The 14,116-nt window shown below is 56.0% G+C and overlaps 1 protein-coding gene across 1 annotated transcript in view; it reads left to right on the top strand.

Moving 5' to 3' along the window:
• The first annotated feature begins 3,186 nt into the window (after positions 1-3,186).
• Positions 3,187-14,116, top strand: part of DNAH2 (dynein axonemal heavy chain 2) — a 93,408-nt gene continuing 82,478 nt past the window's right edge. The window contains exons 1-4 of the mRNA XM_049635364.1: positions 3,187-3,368; positions 4,877-5,044; positions 11,168-11,226; positions 13,199-13,369. Coding sequence (XP_049491321.1) covers positions 4,891-5,044; positions 11,168-11,226; positions 13,199-13,369 — 384 coding nt within the window. The 5' untranslated portion in view covers positions 3,187-3,368; positions 4,877-4,890. The remainder of the gene's footprint in view (positions 3,369-4,876; positions 5,045-11,167; positions 11,227-13,198; positions 13,370-14,116) is intronic.

Here is a 14,116-nt window from a genome sequence, read left to right as displayed (position 1 = left end):
TTTCAGGAAAGAGCTGCGGTGGGAATTTCTGATGGGGAATGGTTGACATCGTAAGTGGGGTTTCAGTTAGAAAGAAAAATGGAGTTTCCTAAGGGGCTATATGGGGAATCAGGAACATAGGGCCCCCCCCCCCCCCCGCCTCCCGGGAAAGTTTCAAGATCGGGCTGGGAGAAATGTGGCAGGCTGGGATACGTTCAGAGAGTGTGGGGGGGGGGGTCTGAAGAGGAGCGAAAACCGGGCAGGAGGAGAGAGGTCAGAAAGGTGGCAGGGAAGGTGGGGTCCTCAAACGAGTTCTGAGGGCACCGGGTCTGAGGAACCCCCCCGACTCCCGCGGTGGATTGAAGCATCTGGGGTCCTGGTTCCCCCTCTTCCCCCGGTTGCCCTCAGAAGCCCAGGCATCAGCTCCCTGCAGCCCCAGTGCTGGCGGTGAGACTGAGCAGCCTTGGGGGGGCGGCAGCTGGCGAGTGGGGAGGAATCTGTGTGCTCAGCAAACAGCAACCTCCTTGGTGCCCTGGTGGCTGCCTCCTCCCTCATCAATCAGCCCCAGCCAAATGTCCTAGTATTCCCACCACCCCAAGGGGACTGGGGCTGGGCCAGGGTCCCCAGGGGAGTGGGATGGGGATGGGTGGGGGGAGGTGGGGGTGGCGCCTGGCTCCCCATCTCTTGGCCTCTGTTCTCTCCTCCTCTGGAAGCTCTCAGCCCTTCGTGTCCCGGAACGACTCTCTCCTGGCCCCTGCCATTGTGAGGGCATCAGCTACAAATCACCTGTGGGGGTCTGCTGGGGGACAAGGGGGGAAGAGGGATGAGTCAGGGCTGGAGAGATATCTACTCTGGTTCTCACGGGACCGGCCCAGGGCACGGTCAGCAGGAGGCTGCTGGCACAGAGGCCCGGTCCCCCCCACGCTGGCCTCTCCATCCCTGACGGATGCTCTGGACAACAGGCCGGGACCCTGACTCCCTGAATGTCCTTGCTTCCCACCTTCTCCCAGCCCCCATCCCCTACTTCCCGCCAAGATCCAGAGGTCCGGCCCCCAGCTCACCCCAAATCTGCTGCTCCCCACTGGGGACTGAGGCCTCTAGACCTTAGCCTGTGGCTCTCTCCCCCTCCTCAGCCCTTGCTCCCCTCGGGGACCCAGGCGTCCTGCCCGCTCTTTTCACCATAACAACCATTCTTTTGGAGTTGCTTAAGACTTTAATATCATTTCATTAAGTCAGCTAGTTAGAGAAGGTTGGGGGCACAAAGAGACTGGGGTGGGCAAAGGACGGCCAAGGTAGGGGGGGAAGCAAGGGAAGAGTCCCCCTCTCTCCGTGGAGATGGCTCTGAGACATCAAATATTGACCGTGAGAGAACAGAACTTATTAAATCTGGGACAGGGGTGTGTGTAGCTGTGGGAATGGCCGGATGCCTGGGTTCTGAGGGTAATGAAGGTCTGGGGGGAGGGGAAGGCCTGGCTGAGGCTGGGGGGTGCGGCAAGAGTAAGGGGCTTGTGGGCACAACCCTCCAGTCCCTCTCCTTTGGGAGGTATTGAGTCTCGGTACCCTGGCCGTGTGTCTCAGCTGTCCCCTTCATTCCCCCAGGGCCAAGACCCCCCTCACAGCTGTGGTTGGCTCCCCTTCATCCCCCCCCCCACCTCCACCTCTGTTGATGAGCTTTCGGCAGCGTTTAATCGGATTGAGCAGTAATTAGCAAAGCGAGATGTTTGATTACCTATTTAGCATAATGGAGGGGGCTGGGATCCCTAGGTACAGCCAAGGTTGGGGGGGGGGGGCAGGCAGAAAAGACACGGGGTCTACACTGCGTTCTTTTCCCCCGGGGAGCCAGGAGCCCTGCCTATAAGACTCCCCACCCAATGCCTCCCCTCAAATCTTCACTCCTTGGGGACTTTTCCCTGGGGGATCTGGCCAATCATGCCACGTCTCTCTGCCACCCGCTGTCTCTTTGGCTAGGGGATCTATCACCCACTTAGCCCTACTCGCTGCGCAGCTGGCTAGGGGTGTGGCAGGACCCCTCACTACTTCAATCCTTGCTTTCAGCCGGGACTCCGGCCCAGGCAGGGGGCCAGCAGAGCCCAGGAACCTACCTCCAGGATGGCAGGGGTGGGGAGTGCCCAGGCCAGGGGCTACCAATGCTGGAGATTAGGATAGGTGGGGTGCAGAGATTAGGATGGGTGTGGATTAACCCAAGGGCCCTTCAGGGGTACCCGAGACGGCCTTGCAGCGGTGGACGGGCAGAACGAGATCTGTCAGGTGTGAACGGCAACCAGAAAAAGGGGCAACTGAGGTCCCAGCTTCTCCCCCCTCCGCATCCGGCAAAGAAAATGTCATCAATTTAGCTCCTCATGGAAATGTAATCAGTGGGCTCGCTGCTGGCTTTGTCTTAATTAGGCACTATTGATGGAAGCAGGGAGGGTGCCTACCCATTCCCCTGACTCAGCCTCCCCCCCTAGATCTCCGAGGCCTCCTTCCAGCTTCTGGCGCCGCAGGTACGGCCCGGGCTTGCAGGCGCCCCCTCCGCGGCCCCGGCCCGCAGCGCCCCCTAGCACCGGCTGAGGTCTGCCCCCCCATGGCACACCCCTCTCCTCTGGCTTCCCCAGGACTCAGCCTTTGTTCTCACGGAAAGCCGAGCCCCTCCCCGGCCCGGTCACCTTCCCCAGGGAGTCCCCGCCTCCCGTTCCCCCCAAAACGGGCGACGCTTCCCAGAGCCGATCCTCAGGTTCCAAAGACTCCAGTTCCGTTCTTCCCTCCCCTCCCCCGCCCCGCGCCGCCAGGCGCTCCGAGACCCCAGTCCGAGCTCAGACGAGGGAAACCAGCGGGAGGGCAGGGGTGCTCCAGCCCCGGTTTTTCCCCCGGACCCAGCTGCAGCCGCGGCTGCCTCGAAATCCTGGAGCGCCTTCTAGAGCGTCCACGAGCCCCGCAGGCGGGACGCCGGGCGCCACCTGCTGGACGCGCTCGGGAGCGCGCCCGCAGACCGGGGCGCGGGGTCGGTGCGGGGGCTCCGCCGGCGCTCTCGCCGTCCCGCGGGAGGGTGGCTCGTGGCCTCAGCCTCGGCCCTTCCAGACTGTCCTCGGGCCGAACCCCGCCTCGTCCGGCCTGCCGGCCACGGTGGCTCTCGCCGGGCCCTCCGGCCCCCGCTCCCCGCGGGGCGCACGCGGGCCGGGGCGGGCTGCCGGGCGGCGGAGCGGAGCCGCCCTGCGCCTGCGCCGAGGACGCCGGGCTCGCGGGCACGCGCCCGGGCCGCTTCACCCGTCCCGGCCCGTGGTTGCCTTGGCGACGCGTGCAGGCGCGGGCGGGAGCGGGCCTCTCGGGGCAACTTCCCAGACTGAGCGGCCGGTCCGGCGGCCTAGGGAGGACGGGGTCGGCGTAGTGAGGTGTGTGTCGGGGGCGAAGAGGAGGAGGGGAGACGGGGGAAGCTTCGGGGAGAAGGGGTAGCTGTGGGGGAGGGGAGGGCGGCCGTGTCCGGGGAGAAGGGGCAGGGGAGGTGGAGAAAGGGCAGATGTGGGGGAGGGGAGAAGAAGGGGCGGTTGGCGTTGAGACGGAGCAGCGGGGGTAGGGGGGGCAGTTGTGACCGTGGGGTGAGGAAGCCCCTGCAAGGGCAGGTTTGTCGACGACAGGCAGCCACTTTGAGGACCTGGCCGCTGGTCCCCTGCGTCCTTCCTGAGTGACGGCGCGAGCCCTCAGGCTGCTGGAGCGGCCCCTTCTGGGGTCGGCCCTGGCGGATCTGGGGGTGAGCCCCTGGGAAGGGTGCTCCCGGCCTCGCCCGCGGACGCCCCCCCCTTCCCCCCTCGGGAGGCTCCAGCCGCAGGCCGCTTCTCTGGAGGCCCCTGTCTGGGCTGCGGTTGGTTTTATCGATGCCTTGGCCTAACAGAACGCTTCCCCTTGGAGCAAAGCACGCATCCTTCAAGTCTGGAACTCATAACCTGTGATCAATGCCTGTGGCAGCCACAGGTGGCTGTCGGGCTGGAGCCGGAAGGCCCGGCCAATCACACAGTGCCCCTGGGCCGCCGCGAACGCCCTTGCTTCCGCCCGAGAGGCCTTCCTCCTGCCCCATTTTCTTCTCCCCCACACACAATTGGAAATTCCGTGTCGGGTGACTTTTCTCCTTCCTTCTGCCAGTCTGTTCTCCGCCTTAGGAGTCAAATGAGGTTGGGCTTCACTGTGGCCTAGTTCAGGGTTCCTCGGTCAACTATGCGAAGAGATGTTTTCAGCACCCACAAACCGGAGTTCCTACCCCCCCAGCAATGAAAACCTAAAGAGATGTGTTGCAAATACCGTTTCTCTTTTTCTTTATATGTTTTGAGAGACAGCACGTGAGCAAGGGAGGGGCAGAGAGAGAGAGAGGGAGACCGAGAATCTCAAGCAGGCTCCTTGCTGTCAGCACGGAGCCCGACTCGGGGCTTGAACTCGCTCACGGGGAGATCATGACCTGAGTTGGATGCTTAACCCACTGAACCACCCAGGCGACCCGCAAATACTGCGTTTCTTTGTTTAAGGGGGTGGCACATTTTAGTGTGGGTAGGAGGAGAATTTTCCACGTCCCCCCCCCACCCCGTTGCTGGGGGTATCGCAGGAGGAAAGGAGGGTTGGAGGAGAATCATCTTGGTTTGCTTGGGTGACTTGATATGACAAGGGATGGGGGGACGGCCTTCCCCTCCCCGGGCCTTCTCTCCACCCATGGCCCTGAGGGGTAAAGTGGCTGAAGGTGTGTGTGACCACGCCTGGCTGGTTGATGGAGCAGGGTGAGGTATCCCCAGATATGAGTATGATATGGGGAGGGGGTCTCAGTTTATGAATTCAAAAGGGACCGCGTGTATGGAGGGGGGACGGGCCAGGAGGCGTGGATCCGGTTGCGGACCCCCAGCTGCCCGTGTGTCCGCAGGTGTTGCCCGCGCCATGTCCAGCAAAGAAGAGAAGCAGAGACTGAGTGGCCAGGGAAGCGCCAGCCGTGGTGCCCGCCAAAGAGCCTCCGAGGCCACCCTGGCCTCGAAGCCTGGGGACGCCGCCCTGCCTCCCCAGCCGGAGTCCGATTCCTTCAAGGAGGAGCTTGGTGGGTACACGCTGGGGAGGAGCTCGAAGGCAGAATGTGTGTCTTCAAAGAGGGTCTGAGGGTTGTGGGGGAGTTGAGTGGAGTGTCAGGCCTGATGCTGGGCTCCTGTCTCTGTGTTTTCCTCCTGGCCAGCCTTGTCCTGTTCTTTCCCTCCTCACAGTACCCCCCCCCCCCCAACCCGCAACCACCCAGTGACCCCGGAGCTCACTAGCCGGTCCTTTCTTTCTCCTAGCCTCTTCTTCCTCCTCACTTCTAGTGTTCCAGGTTGCTCTGACCACACCGAGGAGGGTTTGATCTCTTCCTTTTTCCCATCTTCACCCTGGGTGGCAAAACAAATAATGGTTTTCTTCCATTAAGCCCATCACCATGGAGACTCAGCCTGCTTCGCCGCCCTTTGAATCCTCAGCCTGAGCGCGGCTTTCTCCCATCTGTTCAAGGCTCTTGCGTCTCTGCCTTCATTTTGGCGGAGCCTTGGTAGACTCAGGAGGGTCAGGTTCAGGGCCACACACACAAAAAGAAGCCCCATGTCTGGATGGAGGGAGCAGAGAGTTTAAAGAGGCTGCCTCCTGCGGCTTTGATCTCAGGGATGCCTCTCCTGTGGGTTGGAAGGTTTTTTTGGTAGCAGTTGCTGTCGCCGGGCCGTGCCTTGGAGCTCTGGCCGGTGTAGATAGGACTGTAAACTAAGTATAGCCCCCACATTTTCCCACTGCAAGCAGCCTGTGAAGAGGGACAGAAATAGAATCCTCTTTTCGTATTAACAGTGGTTAAGCATGGGTGTGGGAGAGAGGTCCAGGGTCCACAGGATACCTAGGATCCAGAGTTTAGAGACCAGCAAAATGTTCTGTTCTGAGTTCTCCCAGAAGCCTTAAAAATGGAACTAGCTCCTTGGGGCGCCTGGGTGGCGCAGTCGGTTAAGCGTCCGACTTCAGCCAGGTCACGATCTCGCGGTCCGTGAGTTCGAGCCCCGCGTCAGGCTCTGGGCTGATGGCTCGGAGCCTGGAGCCTGTTTCCGATTCTGTGTCTCCCTCTCTCTCTGCCCCTCCCCCGTTCATGCTCTGTCTCTCTCTGTCCCAAAAATAAATAAAAAACGTTGAAAAAAAAAAATTTTTAAAAAAATGGAACTAGCTCCTGGAGGCTGGGCGCCTGGACCAGGGATGCAGAGGGAGCAGGAGGCGCAGCGAGGTTCAACCTGGAGACTCCTCCAGTGTGAGAAGGGAAGGAGATTCTCAGTGAAAGCCTTGACCATCCAATACAAAGAATCTATGACTCCCTTAGCTCTAAGCCTTTTTGTCGTTTGGTGGGGAGCATTCCAGCTGACCCAGCAGAGGTTCAGAGGAGATGGGGACCTCCACAGCATCTCTGACACCCACAGTGATCCCTGTACTCTTTGGAGCTGGGGAGGGGATTGAGGTCTGTCCCTGCTGGAGACAGAGGGGCCGGCCATGGTCTGAATGTTTTGTTCCCCTCCCTCCCCCAATTCATATGTTGAAATCTTAACGCCGATGTGATGTGATTGGTGGGTAGGGGCTTTGGGAGGTGCTCTGATCAGATCAGGAGGGTGGGACCATCATGGAGGGTGGGACCATCATGGATGGGATAAGTGCCTTGGGAAGGTGGTTCCAGAGAGATCCCTTGCCTCAGTCCTCCATGTGAGGACACGGTGAGAAGTCTGTGACCCAGAGGAAGGGTCTCGGTGACCATGCTGCATCCTGGTTGGTTTAGGACTTGCAGCCTTCAGAAATGGGAGAGAGAAGTTTCTGCTGTTTAGAAGCCACCCAGTCTGTGCTGTTTTTTTTTTTTTTAATGTTTATTTTTGACACAGAGACAGAGCATGAACGGGGGAGGGTCAGAGAGAGAGGGAGACAGAATCTGAAACAGACTCCAGGCTCTGAGCTGTCAGCACAGGGCTGGACGTGGGGCTCGAACTCACGGACCGCGCAATCATGACCTGAGCTGAAGTCGGATGCCTAACCGACTGAGCCACCCAAGCGCCCCCGTGCTGTTTTGTTATGGCAGATGCAGGGATAAAGGGGGAGGGTAAACACATTGGTAAAGGTGGGTAAGTGGGCAAACACCCTTTGGAGGTCTCTGTTGACAACCTTTGCTTCCTTAGGTGTTCCTCAACTCCCATGAAGAAAAGGAGGACAGGTTTATAATCCCACATTTGTAGTTTTATTTGTTTGTTCATTTGTTTATTTTGAGAGAGTAGTTGTGCGTGTGTGTGCAACCAAGGAAGGGGCAGAGAGAGAGAGAGGGAGAGAATCCCAAGCAGGCTCCGAGCCGAGCAAGTACTCGATTGGGACTCCTCCGGACGCGGGACTCCATCCCGCATCTGTGAGATCGAGATCTGAGCCGAAATCAAGAGTTGGGTGCTTAACCGACTGAGCCACCCAGGTGCCCCCATATTGTAATTTTAATTATGTATGTATGTATGTGTTTAATTTTTTTACGTTAAGAAATTTTTTTAAGGGGCGCCTGGGTGGCTCAGTCGGTTGAGCGTCCGACTTCAGCTCAGGTCACGATCTCGCGGTCCGTGAGTTCGAGCCCCGCGTCGGGCTCTGTGCTGACCGCTCAAAGCCTGGAGCCTGCTTCCGATTCTGTGTCTCCCTCTCTCTCTGCCCCTCCCCCGTTCATGCTCTGTCTCTCTCTGTCTCAAAAATAAATAAACGTTAAAAAAAAAATAAAAAAAAAATTTTTTTTAATGTTTCTTTTTATTTTTGAGAGAGACAGAGCATGAGTGGGGGAGTAGCGGAGAGATAGGGAGACACAGAATCCGACGCAGAATCCGAAGCAGGCTCCAGGCTCTGAGCTGTCAGTACAGAGCCCGACAAGGGGCTCAAACCTGGGAACAGTGAGATCATGACCTGGGCTGAAGTTGGACGCTTAGCCGACTGAGCCACCCGGGCTCCCCCATATTTGTAATTAAAAAAAAAAAAAAAGAAAAGAAAAACTTTAAGGGCTAACCAGTTTTTTTTCCCACAGAGTTTGGCATCCAAACTTATTTGGTGGTAATATATAAACCAAACTGGCAGGAGAGTACTTACAGTCAATGTAACCACTTAGTGTGTATTTTCGAATGTTTTCCTGCGGTGCTACTGGCTGTAAAAGTTAGATTGTGGCGTGTTGGTCGAGAGTCTGCCGGAGGCGGTGGGGGGAGGGGGATCGTGTGTCATACTCCGTTGACAATTGTACATTCTGAAGTCTACGCCACCCCAAGGTTTTGGATAAGCTATGGACCCGTATTTCAGGCAAGTCAGGAAAAGTATAGGGAATAACAGAATGGACCCCCATGTACCCATCACCCAATGACGACTACATTGTGGCCGTGAGTCCTTCCATTTGCCACATCTCCCCCAGCTCTTCTCTCTCTCTCCAGATGCCACCATTATCCTGAGTTGGTGTTTGTCATCCTCAAGCTTGCTTTTTAAAACAATCAATTTTTTTTTAATGTTTGTTTATTTTTGAGAAGGAGGGACAGAGAGAAGGAGACAGAATCGGAAGCAGGCTCCAGGCTCCGAGCTGTCAGCACAGAGCCCGACGCGGGGCTCGAGCTCCCGGTCCGCGAGATCGTGACCTGAACGGAAGTCAGCCACTTAACTGACCGAGCCACCCAGGCGCCCCCTCAAGCTTGCTATTTACATTTTTACTGCATATCTCATGACTCGGATTTTATATATATAACTTGTGTTGTAGGAGACGAAACCGATATACTCTTTAAGCAACGTTTTTTTTTTTTTTTTTCTTTTTCGAGTTTACTCCTCGACTTGGAGAGTGCATGCGTGCAATCATGAGCGGGTGAGAGGCAGAGAGAGAATCCCAAGCAGGCTCCCTGCTGTCAGCACAGAGCTCTATGTGGGGCTCCATCCTACAAACCCGTGAGATCATGACCTGAGCCGAAATCAAGAGCCAGATGCTTAACTGACTGAGCCCCCAGGCGCCCCCCCACCCCCAACTTACCCTTGAGGTTGCCTCAGTCTTCTTCCCCTTGGCCTTGGTTCCATCTGGCATCTTGAATGCCTTCAGTTTTCTCAAAGGGCATTAGATTTCTTGGTTACCCGTCTCACCACCGCCAAGCTCCTGGAACCGTCTGTCCCATCTTTTTCATGATTTTCTTTCTTGGCTTCTGTGCCTCAGTCTCCCCTCTTGGGATTCCTTTCTGAAGTCGGAGTGTCCTGTTCCCCAAAGTCTTTTGGCTCCGTCTCATTTGCTGCTTCTTCCTTTTGGCCCATGGCGGGTGGGAAACCCACCGGCTTTACCCGTCTCTTGTGTGAGCAGCAGATCAGGAGGTAGAAACACACCCTCCTGGGTATTTTCGGCATCCAGAGTGGGTGCGGCAGAAACGAGTGTGCCAACTGAGCTGGGCCGGTTTCCGTGGGCCCCAGCTTTTGCATGTGGGAAGAGCAATGGAAGGCCAGAAGCTGAAGGCCTAGAATAATCTTAGTACTGCTTGGCCTTCATTCCCCTCCCTCCCTCCACTCGTCTACTCCTGCCCTTGTCAGCTTTTTCTTTCTTTATTAATTAAAAAATATTTTTTTAACACTTATTTATTATTGAGAGACAGAGAGACACAGAGCATGAGCAAGGAGGGAAAGGGCAGAGAGAGAGGGAGACACAGAATTCAAAGCAGGCTCCAGGCTCTGAGCTGTCAGCACAGATCCCGACGTGGGGCTTGAACTCACAAACTGTGAGATTGTGACCTGAGCCGAAGTCGGATGCTTAACCGACTGAGCCACCCAGGTGCCCCCCTCGTCGGCTTTTTAACAGAAAATTGGGATAGAATTCACTTACTATAAAATTCATGCCTTTAAATTTTTTTCCCTAAATGTTTGTTTGTTTTTGAGAGAGAGAGAGAGAGAGACAGAGGGTGAGTGGGGGACGGGCAGTGAGAGAGGGAGACACAGAATCGGAAGCAGGCTCCAGGCTCTGAGCTGTCAGCACAGAGCCCGACACGGGGCTCGAACCCATGAGCTATGAGATTATGACCTGAGCCAAAGTCGGATGCTTAAGCGACTGAGCCACCCAGGTGCTCCTAATTTTTTTTAATGTCTTGTTATTTACTTTTGAGAGAGAGAGACAGAGCACGAGTGGGGGAGAGCAGAGAGAGACGGAGACGGAATCCGAGGCAACTTACAGGCTCTGAGGTGTCAGCACGGAGCCCAGCGTGGGGCTTGAACTCATAAGCCATGAGATCATGACCCGAGCCGAAGTTAGACCCTTAACCTACTGAGCCACCCAGGTGCCCCAAAGTTCATCCCTTTGAGGCGCAATTCAGTGATTTTGGGCATATTCACAAAACTGTCTCAACCATCACCACTACCTAATTTTAGAGCGTTTGCATCCTGTTCCCCTCCCCCCTGCCCCGAGAAAGCCACTTGAAGCACCTTGAAAGGCTGGCATCAGCTCACCCTATATCTTTACTCCTCATTGCATCAGATCCTAGTTGTTTATTTTTAATTAAAACATTTTTTTGAAGTGTATTTATTTTGAGAGACAGAGTGAGCGGGGAGGGGCAGGGAGAGAGGGAGAGAGAGGATCCCAAGCAGGCTCCGCAGTGTCAGTGTGGAACCCGATGCGGGGCTTGAACTCACAGACTGTGAGACCTGAGCCAAAACCAGGAGTCGGACGCTTAACTACCTGTGCTACCCAGGCGCCCCCAGACCCTAGTCTTTTGGCAGCCGCTCCCCCTTCCCCTTGCCCCACAGATCCTGATAACCGCTAATCCACTTTCTGTCTGTATGGATTTGCCTGCTGTCCACATTTCACGTAAATGGATCCGTACGGTATATGGTCTTTTGTGACCGGCTTCTTACACCCAACATCACGTTTCTGAGCTTTGTCCGTGATGCAGCGTTGTACCTGATCTCCGTTCCCTTTTTTCTTTAAATGTTTGTTTATTTTTGAGAGAGAGAGAGACAGAGCGTGCATAGGGGAGGGGCGGAGAGAGAGGGAGACCCAGAATCCGAAGCAGGCTCCGGGCTCCGAGCTGTCAGCACAGAGCCCAATGCGGGGCTCGAACCCACGAACTGTGAGATCATGAGCTGAGCCAAAGTCGGACGCTTAACCGACTGAGCCACCCAGGCGCCCCATGGAACGCCCTCATTTTTGAATTTTTGTTCTTCCCAGAGCCAACATCGGAGGAGCCCGAGGCACAGAAAGAATTGTCGGAGCCTGAGGCGGATGTGGTAAGTTAGGGATTTCCCGAGCCAACTCTTCCTCCCCGGGAGCCAGTCAGTCCGAGGTTAGCTGTAAAATGGAGGACGAGGAGGCCTCTCCAACCTGTCGCTGGCGTCTACTCCCTCTCCACTGGGAGCCTGCTTGCCACAGATCCAGCTCGCTGAGTCACGAGAAAGTTCTCCGTGCCCCGCACCCCTCCAGACGGACAGGGCTTTGCGCGAGGGACAGGGCTCTTCACTTTCCCTTCCTTGTGTCCCCGCCTTTTTTTGTTTGTTGATTTTTCAAATGTCTTTAATTTTTATTGTTCAGTGTTTGTTTATCAGAGAGAGAGGGACAGAGGGTGGGAGAGAGCGAGGGAGACACAGGTTCCGAAGCAGGCTCCGGGCTCCGAGCTGTCAGCACAGAGCCCGACGCGGGGCTTGAACTCGTGAACTAGGAGATGGTGACCTGAGCTGACGTCAGATGCTCAACCGACTGAGCCACCCAGGCGCCCCGCCCCTTGTCTCCCCTGCCTTGAATCAAACGGGGACAGGCTCACCGCGTGAGGCCCAGCTGTGCGCGCTGTGGCTTCGTGCCAGGAACAAGAACTCTCCGGGCCCGGGTGTTAGCAGCCGAGCACTGTGTGCTATATCCTTGCTATTTTTATTTGTACTTCTTTGATTTCAAGTGACACTGAACGGTTTTTTCATATTTTCAGTTTCTCTTTTTGCGACACGACACGTCCGTTTGCGTCCGTTTATTTCCTGGGGTGGTTGCGTTTTCCTCGTTGGTCCACCCTTGGCTCTACATGGGAGACATTTAATTTTTTTTTTTTTAATTTTTTTTTTAACGTTTATTTATTTTTGAGACAGAGAGAGACAGAGCATGAACGGGGGAGGGGCAGAGAGAGAGGGAGACACAGAATCGGAAACAGGCTGCAGGCTCCAGGCTCTGAGCCATCAGCCCAGAGCCCGATTCGGGGCTCGAACTCACGGACCGCGAGATCGTGACCTGAGCTGAAGTCGGACGCTCAACCGACTGAGCCACCCAGGCGCCCCTCTACATGGGAGACATTTCAGAGCATGAAGCTTTCTCGACTTGGAAACTTCAGGTGAAGGAGATTCCTTCTCATCTTCCGGGAGCACCGGGAGAAGGACAGGGTGACTCCTCGCGTTTGTCCTCCTGTCTTCCGGTTCCTTTAATCATTTAGAGGAGTTCTCCAGACTTTTTTTTTTTTTTTCTAGTCACCACTTATAATTTTTTTGCCGTCTAACTCGTGCGTTCTTTGGTGTTTCCCAGTCTTGTCTCTTCCCCTTCGTTCTCCCTCTCTGCTAATGCTAGTTTGCTTTTTTTTTTTTTTTTTTTTAGTTTTTTTTCTTTAAAAGAGAGAGACAGGGAATGCACTCACAGGAGGGACAGAGAAAAAGGGAGAGACAGAGACAGGGTGGAGCCTGACTTGGGGCTCGAACCCGCAAACCATAAGATGATGAACTGAGCCGAAATCAAGAGTCAGACACTTAACCGACTGAGCTCCCCAGGCGCCCCTGCCAGTTGGCTTTGCCTTGACGTCTCCCGTTCAGTGTCCCCCCGGGCAGGCTGCACCCTTCTCCTTTTTCCAGCTCATCATCTTGGAGCCTGATTGCCTGCTTTAGGCTCCTACCCTACAGGGTCCCTCGATGGAGTTTTACCCCGAGGTCGAGGATTGCTGGGCGAGGTGTCTTTGCAACCACGGGCGTGAAGGAGATATCTTGGGAAGATCGTGTCCCCCGTTTTCCTCTGTGGTCCGTCTAGTTTCACTCGTTGGAGCAAGGGAATCTCACTGTCTGCCTTCTTCAGAAGCTTGAAACCCGTCATTCGGCTTCTCTGCAGCCTTCCCTTCAGCATCCTGGAGCCGTCAGGCTTCTCGCCTCGTGTCCCGTGTCCCCACGCGCGCTTGTGAATGGGGGAAAGGACTCCTCCTAACAGCTGTACCTGCTTCGGCCCTCTGCTCCCCTCCCGTAGAAGCCCCTTTTCCTGTCCCGAGCCGTGCTCACGGGACTGGCGGGTGCGGAATGGACAGCGGAGCACGACGCCGTCCTGGAGCACTTCGCCCGGGACCCTTCGGAACCCGTCGTCACCATCTTCATCGACCCCTGTGTGGGGCTGACGCTGGAGCGGGGCATGCCTGTACAGGTGGGTGCTCGGCTCTCCCGGACCCCGAGGGGGTCGGCCGGGGAGCTGAGGGCTTGCGGCCCTCCGTCATCTGAGTCTTACCTCCTGTGCCCCAGGTGTGTTGGGCCCCGCGGTGGGTCCGCTTGACGGCATACAGAGGCATGAGGCAGGGTTTTGCTTCCGGCGATCTCGTGGTCTGGTGGGGGAGACAGACGTGTAGAAACTATTCACAATGTGTTAGGATGCACGGGCGGAGCTGAATAGGAACTTTATGGGGACAGTATAGCCAGGGGGATGCTGGCAAGGCCTGGCGACAGAGGTGACATTCGAGCTGGAAAAGAAAGGTAAGTCCGATTTCATCGCGTCTGGGTGAGAGCTGTGTCGGCAGAGAACGCTTTATGTGCAAAGAAAAGAGCTGTGGGAGGCGATCCTGAAGAGGCGGGCTGGGGTCACTTCGCGGAGGGCCTTGTGTTTATGCTGGAGAATTTGGCCTCCCTCCTGGAGGGAACTAGCGCAGCCTTTCGTGGATTAGAGAGAGAACGCTTTCAACCGTGTGGAAGACACATCGGCGAGGGGTAAGCCACGGGTAGGGAGACGGTGAAAAGACGGGCAGAGTAGAACGTTAGTGGTGGAATCTGGGCAGTGGGTATATAGGTCATTGTTGTAAACCTCTTGTAACTTTTCTATATGTTCGAAGCCTTTGAAATAAAGTGTTGGAAAAGAGAAAGGCCTTTGCTTTGCTTTTATTGGCAGCACGTACACGAAACG

This window comes from Panthera uncia, chromosome E1, assembly GCF_023721935.1.
Source record: "Panthera uncia isolate 11264 chromosome E1, Puncia_PCG_1.0, whole genome shotgun sequence".
Lineage (NCBI taxonomy): Eukaryota > Metazoa > Chordata > Mammalia > Carnivora > Felidae > Panthera > Panthera uncia.
The sequence above is the reverse complement of the archived record's forward strand: the minus strand, read 5'-3'. Positions and strand labels throughout refer to the sequence as shown.